The 18164-nt window shown below is 41.1% G+C and overlaps 1 protein-coding gene across 1 annotated transcript; it reads left to right on the top strand.

Annotated features, from left to right (window-relative positions):
* The first annotated feature begins 2571 nt into the window (after window positions 1-2571).
* LOC130980949 (uncharacterized) lies at window positions 2572-3660 on the top strand. Its single transcript, XM_057904590.1, has one exon. It carries the CDS (start codon window positions 2572-2574, stop codon window positions 3658-3660), a length of 1089 nt encoding a protein of 362 aa, XP_057760573.1.
* The last annotated feature ends 14504 nt before the right edge of the window (window positions 3661-18164 follow it).

Genomic DNA, 18164 nt, shown 5'->3' with positions numbered 1-18164 from the left:
ATTCTTCTTCTATCTTTCCTTTTGATTTTACTTGAAAACTTTCGATCTTCATCCAATTGGATAGTTATCTTGGAAAAGAAGCTATTCAAACATGGATCTCTTTGGATCCTTGAAAGAGGAATGAAGAGATTAGCTAGAAATGCTTTCTCATGCAGGACCAAATTGAGTGTGGATGGGTATGTGGCTATAACCCTCTAAGCATTTGATTTGGAAAGTGCATGTGGTATAATCAGTGACCACACTTCATCTCTTCTCATGAGCAATTGACCAAGGAATTGGCTATTGATCAAGATTTGAGAGACCCCATTTCTGATCTTACCCATTCTCTTTATTTTCTGCAATTTACTTTTATGAGCAATTCCCCCATTCCCATTTACAATTCTGCTATTTACTTTCAATCATTTACTTTCTCGCCATTTTAATTTCTGCAATTATCAACTCTATTCATGGATTCGCTCAACTAGATCATTCCTTTAATTAAAGTTGCTTGATCAATCAATCCTTGTGGGATTCGACCTCACTCTATTGTGAGTTTTTACTTGACGACAAATTCGGTACACTTGCCGAATGGGAATTTGTTGAGAGACAAGTTTTACCCCGATCAAGTTTATGGCGCCGTTGCCGGGGATTGATTGTGCATCGACAATTATTACATTAGAGGATCACTAGATTGAGCAATTGTATTTTGTTTGATTTAATTTTCTGTTTGGTTAATTTGCTTTCCGTCTTAGTTTAATTTTTCCCCTCCCCTGTTTTTGAGTTTTTCTTTGCTATTTACAATTCAGTTCACTAACCCACTAACTGTTTGATATATTGCATCACTGACACTAACAAGCTATTCTAACAAGATACTTTCTGCATTGCTTTTCTTGCTTGTAATCTGTTGGTTGTATGACAGGGAGAAGAAGCGGAGCTTCAACTTCCTTTGATTCTGAACCTGAGAGAACCTTCTTAAGATTAAGAAGGGAGGCAAAAGAAAAACGTGTAGTGGGTGCTGAAGAAGAGGAGGAACACTGTGAAGAATACTTTGAAACAACCATGGAAGACCATCGTGAGGAAGAGGTGCACAACCATGGTGGAGGAGGTAGAGCAAATCCTGGTGGGGAAGATAGAAGAGTCTTGGGCTCTTACATCAACCCAAACCCAGGGAATTGCGGAAGTAGTATCCAAAAACCAACCATCCATGCCAACAACTTTGAACTAAAGCCACAGCTCATCACCCTTGTTCAGAACAATTGCTCGTTCGGAGGAGGTGTCCAAGAAGACCCCAACCAACACTTAAACACCTTCCTGAGAATATGTGACACAGTGAAGTCCAATGGCGTTCAACCAGACGTCTATAGACTGTTGTTGTTCCCATTCTCTCTCAGAGACAAGGCAACCAAGTGGTTGGAGTCTTTTCCAAAGGAGAGCTTGACAACTTGGGATGATGTTATGAACAAGTTCTTAGCAAGATTTTACCCCCCTCAACGAGTTAATCGGCTGAGAGCTGAGGTCCAAACTTTCAGGCAACAAGATGGTGAGACTCTATATGAAGCATGTGAGAGGTTTAAAGACCTAACAAGGAGATGTCCATCTGATATGTTCAATGAATGGGTGCAGCTGCACATCTTCTATGAAGGACTGTCATATGAATCTAAGAAGGTCGTAGACCATTCATCCGGAGGTTCTTTGAACAAGAAGAAGACCATTGAGGAAGCCATAGATGTCATTGAAACTGTAGTTGAGAATGACTACTTCTATGCTTCCGAAAGAAGGAACACTAGAGGGGTAATGGAGCTGAACAATGTAGATGCTCTGCTTGCTCAAAACAAGCTCATCACCAAGCAGCTAGCTGACCTCACCAAGAAAATGGAGAGAAGTCAAGTGGCAGCAATCACCACTTCAACTCAAGAGGAAGCAAGTGAAGAGGAAGAAGGCACTCAGGAGCAAGCCAACTACATTGGGAATTCACCTAGATACAACCATGATCCATACTCCAAGACCTACAACCTTGGATGGAGGAATCACCCAAACTTTGGGTGGGGGAATCAACAAGACCAAGGCCAAGATCAGAGACGTCACAACCCTAACAACACAGCTCCCCAACAATTCACACAGAGGACATACCAACAAAACCACAGCAATACATCTCACTCTTCTACCTCTACCCCCAACATACCATCATTTGATGACAGAATCTCAAAGATTGAAACCTTACTTGAAAGCATATGCAAAGACATTCAAGACAATAAGGTGTTCAAAGAGGAGGTGAGAGCCAGTATGAAAAAGCTGGAATCCCAAGTGGGATATTTGTCTGAGAAGATGCTCAGACCCACTGATAGCTTTCCAAGTGACACGGAGAAAAATCCGAGAGGTGAAGCGAAGAAAGTAAGATGGGAAGACTGCAATATGGTCACTACAAATGACAAGGGGACTGAAGACAAGCCAAGCAAGCTGTCAGAACAACCTAAAAATACCTTAGTAGAGAAGGAGAAGAAAGACCAATAAGAACTAGAAATCTCACAACAGGAGCTGCTGAGACTATATGCACCATTTCCTCAACTGCTAAAGGGTGCTGTGGGAAAGAGAATGTACTCAAGGTTCTTAGACTCGTTTGCATCTTTGAATGTGAACATACCATTCATCAAGGTCATTCAGCAAATGCCAGCATTCATCAAGTATATGAAGGAACTACTTCCCAGGAAGAGCTCACTCAAGGGGGGCCAGACTATAGTGATGAACAAGGATTGCAGCACCCTCATTCAAACACAATTTCCTGCGAAAAGAAAAGACCCAGGGAGTTTTCATGTCCCTTGTGCTATAGGGGAAACAAATTTTGATAGAGCACTTTACGATTTGGGAGCAAGCATCAACTTAATACCCCTATCCCTGGTAAAAAAGCTGCAGATCAATGAGATACTACCTACAGATGTAGTCATAAGGCTGGCTAACAAGACTCAAAAGCAAGCAGTAGGAATGGTGGAAAACGTGTTGCTCAAAGTTGGAAAATACTTTCTCCCAACAGACTTTGTCATCCTGGACATGGAAGAGAGTCACCTGCACCCAATCATATTGGGGAGACCATTTCTAGCTACTGCTAGAGCACTCATAGATGTGGAGAAAGGAGAGCTAATATTAAGGATCCATGATGAACAACTGAGCTTCAGTGTTTTCGAACTCTCACTGGAAAAAGATGAAGAGGATAAAGAATCGAGCAAAGGGCATCATGAGATACTAAAGGAAGAAGCAAGCACTGAAGCACAACCAGCTCATCCTGAGATTCACTGGGTTGATGGACAAGGCCAGCAGCAAGTGCCACAGGTCAAGGAAAAATTGGAGGAACCTAAGCCACCAGAAGTTTGTGAGGACATTAACAAAAGCTCATCAAAGAAGGTGGCCACCAGGAGTAAGAAAACAGCACTAGGGGCAAAGAAGAAGGTACCAAGGAGGTGGCGGAACAAGAAGATTCCTACGGAAGATTTCTCTCCAGGGGATAAAGTAATCTCAGCCTACTTCACAGATATCCCCCCTAATCTCCCCACTGTACCATCTCAACTACCTAAGGTCTTCACCATCAACAGAGTTCTCTCCTTGGAGCATGTAGAGATCATTGATACAACCAATGGATACAAGTCCACTGCCAGAGGAGAAGACTTCAAGCATTACCAACCACCATAATAAGGGGGTAACGTCAAGCTAGTGACGCTAAAGAAGCGCTTCATGGGAGGCAACCCATGTTTACATGCTTTCAGAAATAGTGAATAAATCAATATTCATGAATTCCAACCAAAAATTGACAAACACGTGTGAAATTTTTATATGCAGAATATAGTAAAGAACAAGTTTGGTGTTCAAAGCTTTATTCTTAAAGCTTTGAACACAACTTTTCATCACAGTGCTCCAAACTAAGTTTGGTGTCACCCTATGGTGCCACCAATTTGCATATGAAGATACACAGTTAGTCAGTTAGTAGAATTCAGGAATAAACAAATTCTTTTATTATTCAAGCTGTAGATGTTAAAGCATTTTTGTTTCCTTTATAAAAGTAGTTCTTACTCTTCTTATTTCATCTTTATAGGGAAAAGAAAGGAGCATTGAGGAGATTGATAGGATAAGTGAAAAGAAATGGTTCAGCACTTTATGAAGAGATACACACACACGTGACTCAAGGAAGAATGCATTGGAAAATGTTGCCATGCAACATGGAAGAAAGAGGAAACTTGATGACCGAACCAATAACCACAATCAAGTGATGATCCTTGTCCTCTCTTTGTATACAACCCCATCCATCCATCAAGGAAACATTCGTGCAATCCACACCCTTCATGCACTCATGATTTCTCCTATATAAGTGAACCTTAGTGCACGCTCACTCCTTACATTCAAACCCCCACTCTCTACACTTCTGTTGGCACACTAAACCCTTCATCACGCATTGTTTTAACCAACCCACTCTTTATCTATCCGAAGCCTCAACCCACCTCAAAACAACAACTCAAGTCATGGCATCATCAAGCTCAAAGAGGCAAAAGAGAAAGGAACCCATGGAGAGTGTTCCCTTTGACGAGAAGAGATTCAAAACTACCTTTCATGAATGAGAATTCGAGCGGATAAGGGCCAGAAAGATATTGCCAGAGTTAATCTTCCAAATCAATGCCAATGAATCACCACAGATTTTGAGGAAAATCGAACAGAGAGGGTGGCAATTGCTCACCAGTCCAGAGGGTAAGATCAATGGCAACCTCATCAAAGAGTTTTATGGAAATGTAGTTAGAGAGGAGAAGACCAAAGCCCCAACTTACAAAAGCTATGTGAGAGGAAGGGAGGTCGACTTCAGCCCAAGTGCCATAATAAGAGCTCTTCAATTGAAATTCCATCATTTTGACGAGGAGAGTTATCAGTCAAGGATAAGTAGAAGCCCTGATAAGGATGAGCTCTCAGAGATAGCGTCAGATATCTGTGTGATAGCAGCTGATTGGGAGAGGTACTCAAATGAGAGACCAAAATTCATAAAAAGGGGAGACCTTCATCCTGAGGCCAAGGGGTGGTTCGAGCTTGTAAGAAGGTCCATCCTACCGGCTGCTAATAATTCAGAAGTTAACATCAACCGAGCCACTATGGTGCAATGCTTAGTACTAGGTGGGGAAATCAATGTGCATGAGCTTATTGCCGAAGGAATTCAAGAGTCGGCTGAGAAAGTTGATTCGGGTGCCAGGCTTTGGTACCCCAGCACAATTCTCCGCTTGTGCAACAAGGCTAAGGTAGTATTTGAGGACAGCAGTCCAGACTGGGTGAACCCAGGGAAGCCGGTCACGCGTGAGCGCATGGTCCACACCTCACTTGCTCAACAACTAAGCAGGCCACATATAGGAAGGCACAGAGCCCAGGAAGAAATTCATCAAGAGGAGTATCATCAGGAAGATTACCAACAAGAAGAGCAACACAACCCAGCCAACTTCAATATGAGTCATATCTTACATGTCATTGAGGATTTGGAGATGAAACATATGGAGGGACAAGAGCAAATACTTGCCATGCAGTCCAAATGGATGAAGCAACAAGAAGAGTGGCAGAAACAACACATGGAGCAGCAACAGGAGCAATATTCACAACTCACTCAAGCCCTACACCAAGTAACAAAGAGGCAAGAGCATCAAGACAAACGCCTTCAAGAGCTCAACCAGCGGCAATGAGCTCAGATGAAATCATTTAATGAGTTTAGCGTGCTGAATAAAGGAAGACAGTTGCATAGAGAGGAATTCAGTGTAAACACTCAAGCCAGATTGAGCTATATGTCTGATAATATGCACCACCTACATTATGTCATTCCCACATATGAGGAGGTCCAAAAAGAGTTTGTTGAACGAGAAGAAGGGAAGGTGAAACAGCAGAAGGAAACTCTGAAGAAAAAAATGGAAGATGCTGGCTTCTGGAAGAAACTACTTGGAAAAAGCAAAGGGAGTGGGAGCACAAGCACTCAAGAAAAGCACCAAGAGGACAAGCATGGAGGGGAGCATGAGCAACCACATGAGTAAAAGGTGGTGGAGCTCCTTTCTTGTTTTTTTTAGTTTATATTATCAATAAGGAGGATCTTGTATGAAATAGGACATGCCTCCATATTAGCTAGACAACTTTCAATTATGCATTCTGAATTTTATGATTAAGAAGTCAATGCTTGCTAGCCTTTATGTTACTGCATTCGTATCTTTACTTATTGTATGTTTGTCCTTAGAATCAAATGAAGAGAGAATGTTTATGTTTTGAAAGACCAGAGTAGAGTTCATAATGTGGAAGTGCATTCATGAATCTTTGGGGGTAGTCATAAGTTAGCTAAGTTGGTTCAACCACAAGGTTAGGATGACAACTATCTATCCTGAATGCTTTACTTTTGATATACCTATGAGACTAAGATAACAACAAGATCCTAGTAAGAGAAAAGGGAAAGAACAATGGAAGTGGAAAACAAAAGAAAAAGAGTAAGCAATAAGGCTAGGCACCAATGGTTTACCTTAAGACATGTGTCTGTGGTGCTCCTGTGTGAGGGATCTACTTGGATGAATAAGCTCTTTAGGGTGCTTCATCACCTGGTAACTTGGGTTAACTAACCCGGGATTATCAGCTGAAAATCCACTATCAAGAGTAACCCTCACCACAGAGCATTTAGTAACCCAAAGAGGTGCTGGACACCAAGGTCTGAAGGAAAGAAAATAAATAAACTATATGCATGTGGTGTGTATGTATGGGGGAGAGACTTGAGTAAGTAAGTCCTTAGGGGTGCTTCAACACCTAGCACCTTGAACCAACTGGTTCGGGAGTGTTGGCTGAAAGCTTATCCTAAAGAGTTGCCCCCTTACAAAACACTTAGCCTAAATAACACAAACAGCCCTTGAAATAACAATAAAAGGATCAATAAATAAAGGTCTCATGGGATATAACAAAGTGAATATTTTAGGAGATGATAAAGGTCTGAAAGCCAGTAGTGGAATGAACCTAAGTTGCTATGCATGAAACCACCATAAAATCAGTAATATGACTTCCACAAGAATGACTCATTTCTCTGGAGATTCCATTCATCATTCTCTTGTTCCAGTACTTGCTTAGGGACAAGCAAGCTTTAAGTTTGGTGTTGTGATGCCAGGGTATTTTGGCCAGTTCCACTGACCTTTTCTTTACTGTTTTTAGGTAATTTCATGCATTTTCTTAGGAAATAAGTTAGTTTTGGGCAGATATTCACTCAGACCTTGATTCAAGCATACATTGTGCATTTTACATTATTTCATGTGGATTTTGCATGATTTTAATGACAAAATTGTATATAGCATTACTCATGACTTGGACTAGAACTTTGATGCACTCTATTGCTTGATTTCAGGACCAAAGGAAGCAAGGAATGGGAGGTAACTTGCAAAGTTAAGGAGAAAAGTGATTGCCAAAAACACTCTCAAAAGCCATCAATGCCCATGTTAAAGAGTCACGTTAACGTAAACTCTAACGTGGAGAAGAAAAGTTGAGCCAACGTTAGTGACACTCAACATTGTCACTAACGTTGGCAATTGCTCACAAATGGCCACGTTAGAAGCCACGTTAACCACGTTAACCTAGTTAACGTGGCCTCTAACGTTAAAGGGGGAAAAGAAGCCAACGTTAGTGACACTCAACATTGTCACTAACGTTGGCCTAAGGTGCAAAGAGCCACGTTAACTCCCACGTTAACTTGGTTAACGTGGGAGCTAACGTAAGAGATGGAGAGTTGTCGACAACGTTAGTGACACTCAACATTGTCACTAACGTTGGAGCAACCACACAACCCCCAAGAGCCACGTTAACTTCCACGTTAACCAAGTTAACGTGGAAGCTAACGATGAGGAATGAAGAATGAGCCAACGTTAGTGACACTCAACATTGTCACTAACGTTAGGATGGCTAAGAATGGTCACGTTAGAAGCCACGTTAACCTAGTTAACGTGGACTCTAACGTGAGACCTAGGGACACACTTGAACGTTAGTGACAATGTTGAGTGTCACTAACGTTCTCGAAGGCTAACAAGGCAACGATAAAAGCCACGTTAACCCAGTTAACGTGGGCTTTAACATGAGGCAAAGGGGTGCATGGCAACGTTAGTGACAATGTTAAGTGTCACTAACGTTCTCGAACTTGTATTTTCACTAAATGATAAAAACCCCTAACGTCTTGAGCTAAAGTCTATGCCCACTTCACACTATCTCTCTGCAAGTAAGCCAAGCCCAATTGAAGAAAGGAACTGCTTTAAGCTCAAAGATCCAGAGGCCCAAGACTTGAAGAGCTAACTAGAAGCTGAGAAGAGTAGTATATATATGAGTAGTTTTGAAAGAGAGAAATCTTTTAGGAAGGAGCTAGGACAGAGAACTACTCTTTGTATTTACTTTCTTTGTACTTCTAGCTTTATCATGTATTCTCCATCTTTGATTTTGATTTCTAGAGCTATGAACAACTAAAAACCTTTTATTGGGTTAAGGAGCTCTGTTGTAATTTGATAGATCAATACTAATTTTCTTATTCTTCTTCTATCTTTCCTTTTGATTTTACTTGAAAGCTTTCGATCTTCATCCAATTGGATAGTTATCTTGGAAAAGAAGCTATTCAAACATGGATCTCTTCGGATCCTTGAAAGAGGAATGAAGAGATTAGCTAGAAATGCTTTCTCATGCTGGACCAAATTGAGTGTGGATGGGTATGTGGTTATAACCCTCTAAGCATTTGATTTGGGAAGTGCATGTGGTATAATCAGTGACCACACTTCATCTCTTCTCATGAGCAATTGACCAAGGAATTGGCTATTGATCAAGATTTGAGAGATTGAATTGCAAGAAATTGTGATTCAATCACTTAAGATTGCCAAGGAGATCAATGAGTGCATTGATTGAGGAAGAGATGAAAATGAAATTGATCCGGAGAATGCAACATCTTCTAAGCCCAATAAACTCCCCATTTCTGATCTTACCCATTCTCTTTATTTTCTGCAATTTACTTTTATGAGCAATTCCCCCATTCCCATTTACAATTCTGCTATGTACTTTCAGTCATTTACTTTCTTGCCATTTTAATTTTTGCAATTATCAACTCTATTCATGGATTCGCTCAACTAGATCATTCCTCTAATTAAAGTTGCTTGATCAATCAATCCCTGTGGGATTCGACCTCACTCTGTTGTGAGTTTTTACTTGACGACAAATTCGGTACACTTGCCGAATGGGAATTTGTTGAGAGACAAGTTTTACCCCGATCACAAGAAAGCTAAGATCACAAGAGAATACAAGAGAAAGGAAGTTTTGGTGGAAAGAACACTTTATTATTCAAGTGTTTGTTACAAATGACTCACATATAGGTTATTCTCTCGCAAGATCTTAAATACAGTTCGTAAGTGTTCTACATGTTCCTCCAAAGTATTGCTATAGACAACAATGTCATCCAGGTAGATCACTACAAATTGATTAAGATAAGGATGAAAGATCTCGTTCATCAAGGAACAAAAAGTCGTAGGAGCATTGGTAAGCCAAAAGGCATCACCAACCACTCATACGATCCATACATCATGACACATGTAGTCTTAGACTCATCACCATCGACAATCCTCACTTGGTGATATCCTGACCTCAAATCCAGCTTTGAGAACCACTTTGCTCTACCAAGTTGATTAAACAAATTGGCTATCAAAGGAATAGGGTATTTGTTCTTGATGGTTACCTTGTTAAGTGTAACACCCTAATTAGCCTAAGCCTTACCTCGCGTCGTAAAGCAAAGGTTAATCAAAGGTTACGACAGTTCTAAGGTTATATATATATATATATATATATATATATATATATATATATATATATATATATTATAGAAAGAATTGATGATATCTAGAAGCCTGATGAAAAATATAGCTCATAATATGGATTTCAAAAGCGCAAGATGTACTAACGAAGCTACTAATTTAAAGCATAAGGGACAGGTATAGAATAACAAAGCACCATAGCATAATAGTATAATATCATAAGGTGCTAGCCACGACTCGCAGGGATTAAGCCGGCTAGCCAGATACAGACCATATATGAAACCAGACAGTAAAAACAGCTTATACAAGTTTTGTTCTCTCAAACACAAGCCTCTAGGCGAAACAAAATACAAAAGTGAGAGACATATTCAAAATACATCAGAATTCAAAAGAAGTATCTGGATCCTCCGTTTCTGTCACCAACCAGACAACTCACCGAAGTGGGTTGCGACATGCATCTGAAAAACACAATAGAAATATGGTATGAGAACTGGAGGTTCTCAGTATGGTAACAGTTCCCAGTGATGTAGGATATAAGACCCCGGGACGCCAAAGGCAATCCTAGATTCCATATCCATCACAAGAATTCAAACTTAAAGCATTCTAAACTAACACAGCATAATATGTAATTCCTTAATACAACTTAAGCCGTAGTACCATAACAGGGTAATCTATCTTAGGGAATTTATACTCTAATCAAACACCGCTGTCCCACAGCCTTCACCAATTGATCCGCCATGCGATCCATCGCCACTGCCTTCCGAACCTCCTCAGCTCCAGCAAAGCACAAGTATATACAACACAAGTAAAACACAAGTAGAGGCATATACAACAATTAATACAAGTAGCAATTAGACATGTTTAACAGACAGGGAGAAACAATAGCAAGTCGGCAAAGCATACAAACAGGTAGAAAATGCATATGATGAATGCCTGCGCTACTGGCTGTGATATCACATTGTCGGTTCAACTGCCAACCTAACACATCTCCATGGAGATGTTGCCCTTCGGATTCATGGTGTGGAAACTCCCGAGATATAGTGCTCGAATCACTATCTAGGGTTTTGTACCAGTATGCTCTGATGACCCGAAGGGATGCGAGCGGGATCTATTGCCACCGACCTCACATCTAAGCGTAAGCGAGACGAACTACCGCCCTTACGCCGCCGTCGCTAACTCGACAGACGGGATCCAACCTCGGCCTCTGCCGAGCGCATAGCGTCTCAAAATCTCAGTGAAAAGTGATATAGTAGTTTTTAAAAACATTTTTAGCACAAGATGAATCCATCACTTCATTCAGAGTCCTCGACTCTTTTCAACCACTGTTCATTCACCTTTCAGTTCCTTGATTTTACATCTCATTCGTCAACCCTTCATCACACATCATCAAGCCTTCCCCAATACAGTAGAAACCTAGTACTCCGTTTGCTAACTTTTTTCAATTAATATTGTCTAAAATCCTTAAATCTTTTCCCATGTTTGAGTACCCCAAAAATATGCCCAAAAGTCTTAAAAGGTGTTATAGAAGCTTACAACCATGTCGGGAAGGTGAAATAGTTGAAAACAAAGCAAATTTTGAGAAACAGGGCGTGTGCGTCTGATGAACGGATAATTTATACGCTTTTTGGCATTGTTTTTAGGTAGTTTTTAGTATGATCTAGTTACTTTTAGGGATGTTTTCATTGGTTTTTATGCTAAATTCACATTTCTGGACTTTACTACGAGTTTGTGTGTTTTTTTGTGATTTCAGGTATTTTCTGGCTGAAATTGAGGGACCTGAGCAAAACTCTGATAGGAGGCTGACAAAGGACTGCTGATGCTATTGGAATCTGACCTCCCTGCACTCAAAATGGATTTTTGGAGCTACAGAACTCCAAATGGCGCGCTCTCAACGGTGTTGGAAAGTAGACATCCAGAGCTTTCCAGCAATATATAATAGTCCATACTTTATTCGAGATTTGACGATGTAAACTGGCGCTCAATGCCAGTTCCATGCTACATTCTGGAGTCAAACGCCAGAAACACGTCACGAACCAGAGTTGAACGCCCAAAACACGTTACAACTTGGCGTTCAACTCCAGGAGAAGCCTCATCTCGTGGATAGATCAAGCTCAGCCCAAGCACACACCAAGTAGGCCCCAGAAGTAAATTTATGCATCAATTATTCACCTCTGTAAACCCTAGTAGCTAGTTTAGTATAAATAGAACTTTTTACTAGTTTATTAGATATCTTGGATTGTATTATTCAATCTTTGGATGTTTAGTTCTTAGATCTGGGGGCTGGCCATTCGGCCATGCCTGGACCTTTCACTTATGTATTTTCAACGGTGGAGTTTCTACACACCATAGATTAAGGGTGTGGAGCTCTGCTGTACCTCAAGTTTTAATGTAATTACTACTATTTTCTATCCAATTTGATTTATTCCTGTTCTAAGATATTCGTTGCACTTTAACTTGATGAATGTGATGATCCGTGATACTCATCATCATTCTCACCTATGAACGTGCGTGATTGACAACCACTTCCGTTCTACCTTAGACCGGGCGCATATCTCTTGGATTCCTTGATCAGAATCTTCGTGGTATAAGCTAGAATTGATGGCGGCATTCATGGGAATCCAGAAAGTTTAACCTTGTCTGTGGTACTCCGAGTAGGATTCCGAGATTGAATGACTGTGACGAGCTTCAAACTCCTGAAGGCTGGGCGTTAGTGACAGACGCAAAAGAATCACTGGATTCTATTCCAACCTGATTGAGAACCGACAGATGATTAGCCGTGCTGTGACAGAGCATTTGGACCATTTTCACTGAGAGGATGGGATGTAGCCATTGACAACGGTGATGCCCTACATACAGCTTGCCATAGAAAGGAGTGATAAAAAACTGGAAGGAAGAAGTAGGAAAGCAGAGATTCAGAAGGAACACAGCACCTCCATACACCTATCTGAAATTCCCACCATTGGATTATATGAGTAACTTTATCTTTATTTTCTGTTTATTTTATTATCTTTATTTAAACCAATAATCTCTTAATCCAGTTAAATCCGCCTGACTGGGATTTACAAGATGACCATAGCTTGCTTCATACCAGCAATCTCTGTGGGATCGACCCTTACTCATGTAAGGTATTACTTGGACGACCCAGTACACTTGCTGGTTAGTTGTGCGGAGTTGTGACAAAGTGTGATTCACGTTTGAGAGCACCAAGCCTTTGGAGCCATTGTTGATGATCACAATTTCGTCCACCAGCGTCCGCACCGGGGGTGCGTGCGCACGCCCAGGAAATTTTTAAAAGTGTGCGTATGCGTATGCACAGGTGTCAAAACATAAAAGGGTCTGTTCACATGCATCAAGACCACTTCTATGAAGTTGTGGCCTTGAAGAAGGTGATCCCCGAGGTCCCTTTTTCACTCAAAAAGAGTGAATATCCGGAGATCCGACATGAGATCCGAAGAAGAGGTTGGGAAGTTCTTACCAACCCCATTCAACAAGTCGGAATCTTAATGGTTCAAGAGTTCTATGCCAATGCATGGATCACCAAGAACCATGATCAAAGTGTGAACCCGGATCCAAAGAATTGGCTTACTATGGTTCGGGAGAAATACTTGGATTTTAGTCCGGAAAATGTAAGGTTAGCATTCAACTTGCCTATGATGCAAGGAGATGAACATCCTTACACTAGAAGGGTCAACTTTGATCAAAGGTTGGACCAAGTCCTCACTGACATTTGTGAAGAGGGCGCCCAATGGAAGAGAGATTCAAGAGGGAAGCCGGTTCAATTAAGAAAGCATGACCTCAAACCCGTGGCTAGAGGATGGTTGGAGTTTATCCAACGCTCAATCACTCCCACTAGCAACCGGTCCGAAGTTACTCTAGACCGGGCCATCATGATCCATAGCATCATGATAGGAGAAGAAGTGGAAGTTCATGAGGTTATAGCCCAAGAACTTTATAAGGTGGCGAACAAGTCCTCTACCTTGGCAAGGTTAGCCTTCCCTCATCTCATTTGTCACCTCTAATATTCAGTTGGAGTTGACATAGAGGGAGACATCCCCATTGATGAGGACAAGCCCATCACTAAGAAAAGGATGGAGCAAACAAGAGACCCCTCTCATCATGAGATCCCTGAGATGCCTCAAGGGATGCACTTTCCTCCACAAGACTATTGGGAGCAAATTAACACCTCCCTAGGAGAATTGAGTTCCAACATGGGACAACTAAGGGTGGAGCACCAAGAACATTCCATCCTCCTCCATGAAATTAGAGAAGATCAAAGAATCATGAGAGAGGAGCAACAAAGACAAGGAAGAGACATTGAGGAGCTCAAGCACTCCATAAGACCTTCAAGAGGAAGAACAAGCCGCCATCACTAAGGTGGACCCGTTCTTTAATCTCCTTGTTCTTTATTTTCTTGTTTTTCGAAAATTATGCTTTATGTTTATCTATGTTTGTGTCTTGTGATCATTAGTGTCTATGCCTTAAAGTTATGAATGTCCTATGAATCCATCACCTTTCTTGAATAAACAATATTCTTAATTGAAAAGGAGAAGAATTGCATGAATTTTGAATTTTATAACAGTTTAATTATTTTGATGTGGTGGCAACACTTTTGTTTTCTGAATGTATGCTTAAACAGTGCATATGTCTTTTGAATTTGTGGTTCATGAATGTTGGCTCTTGAAAGAATGATGAAAAAGGAGACATGTTACTGAGGATCTGAAAAATCATAAAAATGATTCTTGAAGCAAGAAAAAGTAGTGAATACAAAAAAAAAACGAGAAAAAAGAGGGGAAAAAGAGAAAAAGAAAAAGAAAGAAAAAAAAGAAAGAAATAAAGTTGTGATCCAAGGCAAAAAGAGTGTGCTTAAGAACCATGGACACCTCTAATTGGGGACTTTAGCAAAGCTGAGTTACAATCTGAAAAGGTTCACCCAATTATGTGTCTGTGGCATGTATGTATCCGATGGTAATACTGGAAGACAGAGTGCTTTGGGCCACGGCCAAGACTCATAAAGTAGCTGTGTTCAAGAATCATCATACTTAACTAGGAGAATCAATGACACTATCTGGATTCTGAGTTCCTAAAGAAGCCAATCATTCTGAATTTCAAAGAATAGAGTGAGATGCCAAAACTATTCAGAGGCAAAAAGCTAAAAGCCCCGCTCATCTAATTAATACTAATCTTCATAGATGTTTTTGGAGTTCATTGCATATTCTCTTCTTTTTATCTTATTTGATTTTCAGTTGCTTGGGGACACGCAACAATTTAAGTTTGGTGTTGTGATGAGCGGATAATTTGTACGTTTTTTGGCATTATTTTTAGTATGATTTTAGTAGTTTGAGTTGAGTTTTTAGTATATTTTTATTAGTTTTTAGTTAAAATTCACTTTTCTGGACTTTACTATGAGTTTGTGTGTTTTTCTGTGATTTCAGGTATTTTCTGGCTGAAATTGAGGGACCTGAGCAAAAATCTGATCCAGAGACTGAAAAGGATTGCAGATGCTGTTGGATTCTGACCTCCCTGCACTCGAAGTGGATTTTCTGGAGCTACAGAAGCCCAATTTGCGCGCCCTCAACGGCTTTGGAAAGTAGACATCCTGGGCTTTCCAGCAATATATAATAGTCTATACTTTGCCCAAGATTTGATGGCCCAAACCGGCGTTCAAAGTCACCTTCAGATTTCCCAGCGTTAAACGCCGGAACTGGCACCTAAATGGGAGTTAAACGCCCAAACTGGCATAAAAGCTGGCGTTTAACTCCAAGAAGAGTCTCTACACGAAAAATGCTTCAGTGCTCAGCCTAAGCACACACCAAGTGGGCCCGGAAGTGGATTTTTATGTCATTTACTCATCTTTGTACACCCTAGGCTACTAGTTCTCTATAAGTAGGACCTTTTACTATTGTATTTTCATCTTCTGATCTTTGGAATCTTTTGTTCTTTAGATCTTTTGATCACTTTGGGAGGCTGGCCTCATGGCCATGCCTAGACCTTGTTCTTATGTATTTTCAACGGTGGAGTTTCTACACACCATAGATTAAGGTGTGGGGCTCTGCTGTACCTCGAGTATTAATGCAATTACTATTGTTCTTCTATTCAATTCCGTGAGATCAGAGTCTTCGTGGTATAGGCAAGAACTGATGGCGGCATTCAAGAGAATCCGGAAGGTCTAACCTTGTCTGTGGTATTTTGAGTAGGATTCAATGATTGAATGACTGTGACGTGCTTCAAACTCCTGAAGGCGGGGCGTTAGTGACAGACGCAAAAGAATCACTGGATTCTATTCCGGCCTGATCGAGAACCGACAGATGGATAGCCGTGCCGTGACAGGGTGCGTTGAACATTTCCACTGAGAGGATGGGAGGTAGCCACTGACAACGGTGAAACCCTTGCATAAGCTTGCCATGGAAAGGAGTAAGAAGGATTGGATGAAGACAGTAGGAAAGCAGAGAGACGGAAGGGACAGCATCTTCATACGCTTATCTGAAGCTCTCACCAATGATATACATAAGTATCTCTATCTTTATCTTTATGTTTTATTCATCATCTATACCCATTTGAGTCTGCCTGACTAAGATCTACAAGGTGACCATAGCTTGCTTCATACCAACAATCTCCGTGGGATCGACCCTTACTCGCGTAAGGTTTATTACTTGGACGACCCAGTGCACTTGCTAGTTAGTTGTGCGAAGTTGTAGTGATCACGATTTCGCGCACCACCTGCCATATTCTCATTACAAATGGCAAACAAGTCAGTAAGACAAGCTTATGGATTGGTAGAGGACGTGTTAGTGAAGGTTGAAGGCCTTTACATCCCTACTGATTTCATAATCTTAGACACTAGAATGGAGGAGGATGAATGCATCATCCTTGGAAGACCTTTCCTTGCCACAGTAGGAACTGTGATTGATGTTGACAGAGGAGTGCTAGTCCTTTAAATGAATGGGGACTACCATGTGTTTAAGACCCAAGGGTGTCCTTCTGTAAACATGGAAAAGAGGCACAGTCAGCTTCTCTCAATACAGAGTCAAACAAAGCCCCCACAATCAAACTCTAAGTTTGGTGTTGGGAGGCCACAACCAAACTCTAAGTTTGGTGTTGAGAAGCCCCCACATTCAAACTCTAAGTTTGGTGTTGGGAGGCCCTCATCATGCTCTAAACATTTGTGAGGCTCCATGAGAGCCATTGTCAAGCTAGTGACATTAAAGAAGCGCTTGTTGGGAGGCAACCCAATTTTTATTTATCTAACTTTATTTTAATTTTATTGTTCTTTTATGTTTTATTAGGTTCATGATCATGTGGAGTCACGAAAAAAATATTAAAATTAAAAACAGAATCAAAAATAGCAGAAGAAAAATCACACTCTGGAGGAAGGACTTACTGGCGTTTAAACGCCAGTAAGGAGCATCTGGCTGGCATTCAACGCCAGAACAGAGCATGGAGCTGGCGCTGAACGCCAGAAACAAGCAACATCCTGGCGTTTGGACGCCAGGAATATGCCCTAAGGAAAGCTGGCGCTGAACGCTAGTAACAAGCATAGAACTGGCGTTCAACGCCAGAAACATGCTACACATGGGCGTTGAACGCCCAGAACGTGCATCACTTCGGCATTTAAACGCCAGAATGGTATGCTAAGGCATTTTACATGCCTAATTGGTGCAGGGATGTAAATCTTTGACACCTCAGGATCTGTGGACCCCACAGGATCCCTACCTAACATATTCCCACCTTACCTCCTAATTAATCCTATAACACACTTTCCCAAAAACCCTTCACCAATCACCTCAATCTCTCTTCCTAATTACCCCCTTCACCACTCACATCCATCCACTCTTCCCCATAAACCCCACCTACCTTCAAAATTCAAAAATCTTTCCCACCCAAACCTACCCTAAATGGCCAAACCTACCCTCTCTCCATTCTCTATATAAACCCCTCAATTCTACTTCATTTTCACACAACATAACCCCCTCTTCTATACCTTGGCCGAATACACCTCCCCCTCACTCTCCTCCATATTTTCTTTTCTTCTTCTTCTTTTCTTTCTTCTCTTGCTCGAGGGCGAGCAATATTTTAAGTTTGGTGTGGTAAAAGCATAAGCTTTTTGTTTTTCCATTACCATTAATGGCACTCAAGGCCGGAGAAACCTCTAGAAAAGGGAAAGGGAAGACAAAAGCTTCCACCTCCGAGTCATGGGAGATGGAAAGATTCATCTCCAAAGCCCATCAAGACCACTTCTATGATGTTGTGGCCAAGAAGAAGGTGATCCCTAAGGTCCCTTTCAAGCTCAAGAAAAATGAGTATCCGGAGATCCGACATGAGATCCAAAGAAGAGGTTGGGAAGTTCTAACCAACCCCATTCAACAAGTCGGAATCTTAATGGTT

Source organism: Arachis stenosperma, chromosome 5 (assembly GCF_014773155.1).
Source record: "Arachis stenosperma cultivar V10309 chromosome 5, arast.V10309.gnm1.PFL2, whole genome shotgun sequence".
Taxonomy (NCBI): Eukaryota; Viridiplantae; Streptophyta; class Magnoliopsida; order Fabales; family Fabaceae; genus Arachis; species Arachis stenosperma.
This window is presented reverse-complemented; position numbering and strand designations above follow the sequence as displayed.

Bases quoted from the DNA above. Each gene is read 5' to 3' on its own strand.
- LOC130980949 (XM_057904590.1), top strand. From the start codon at position 2,572: ATGTACTCAAGGTTCTTAGACTCGTTTGCATCTTTGAATGTGAACATA.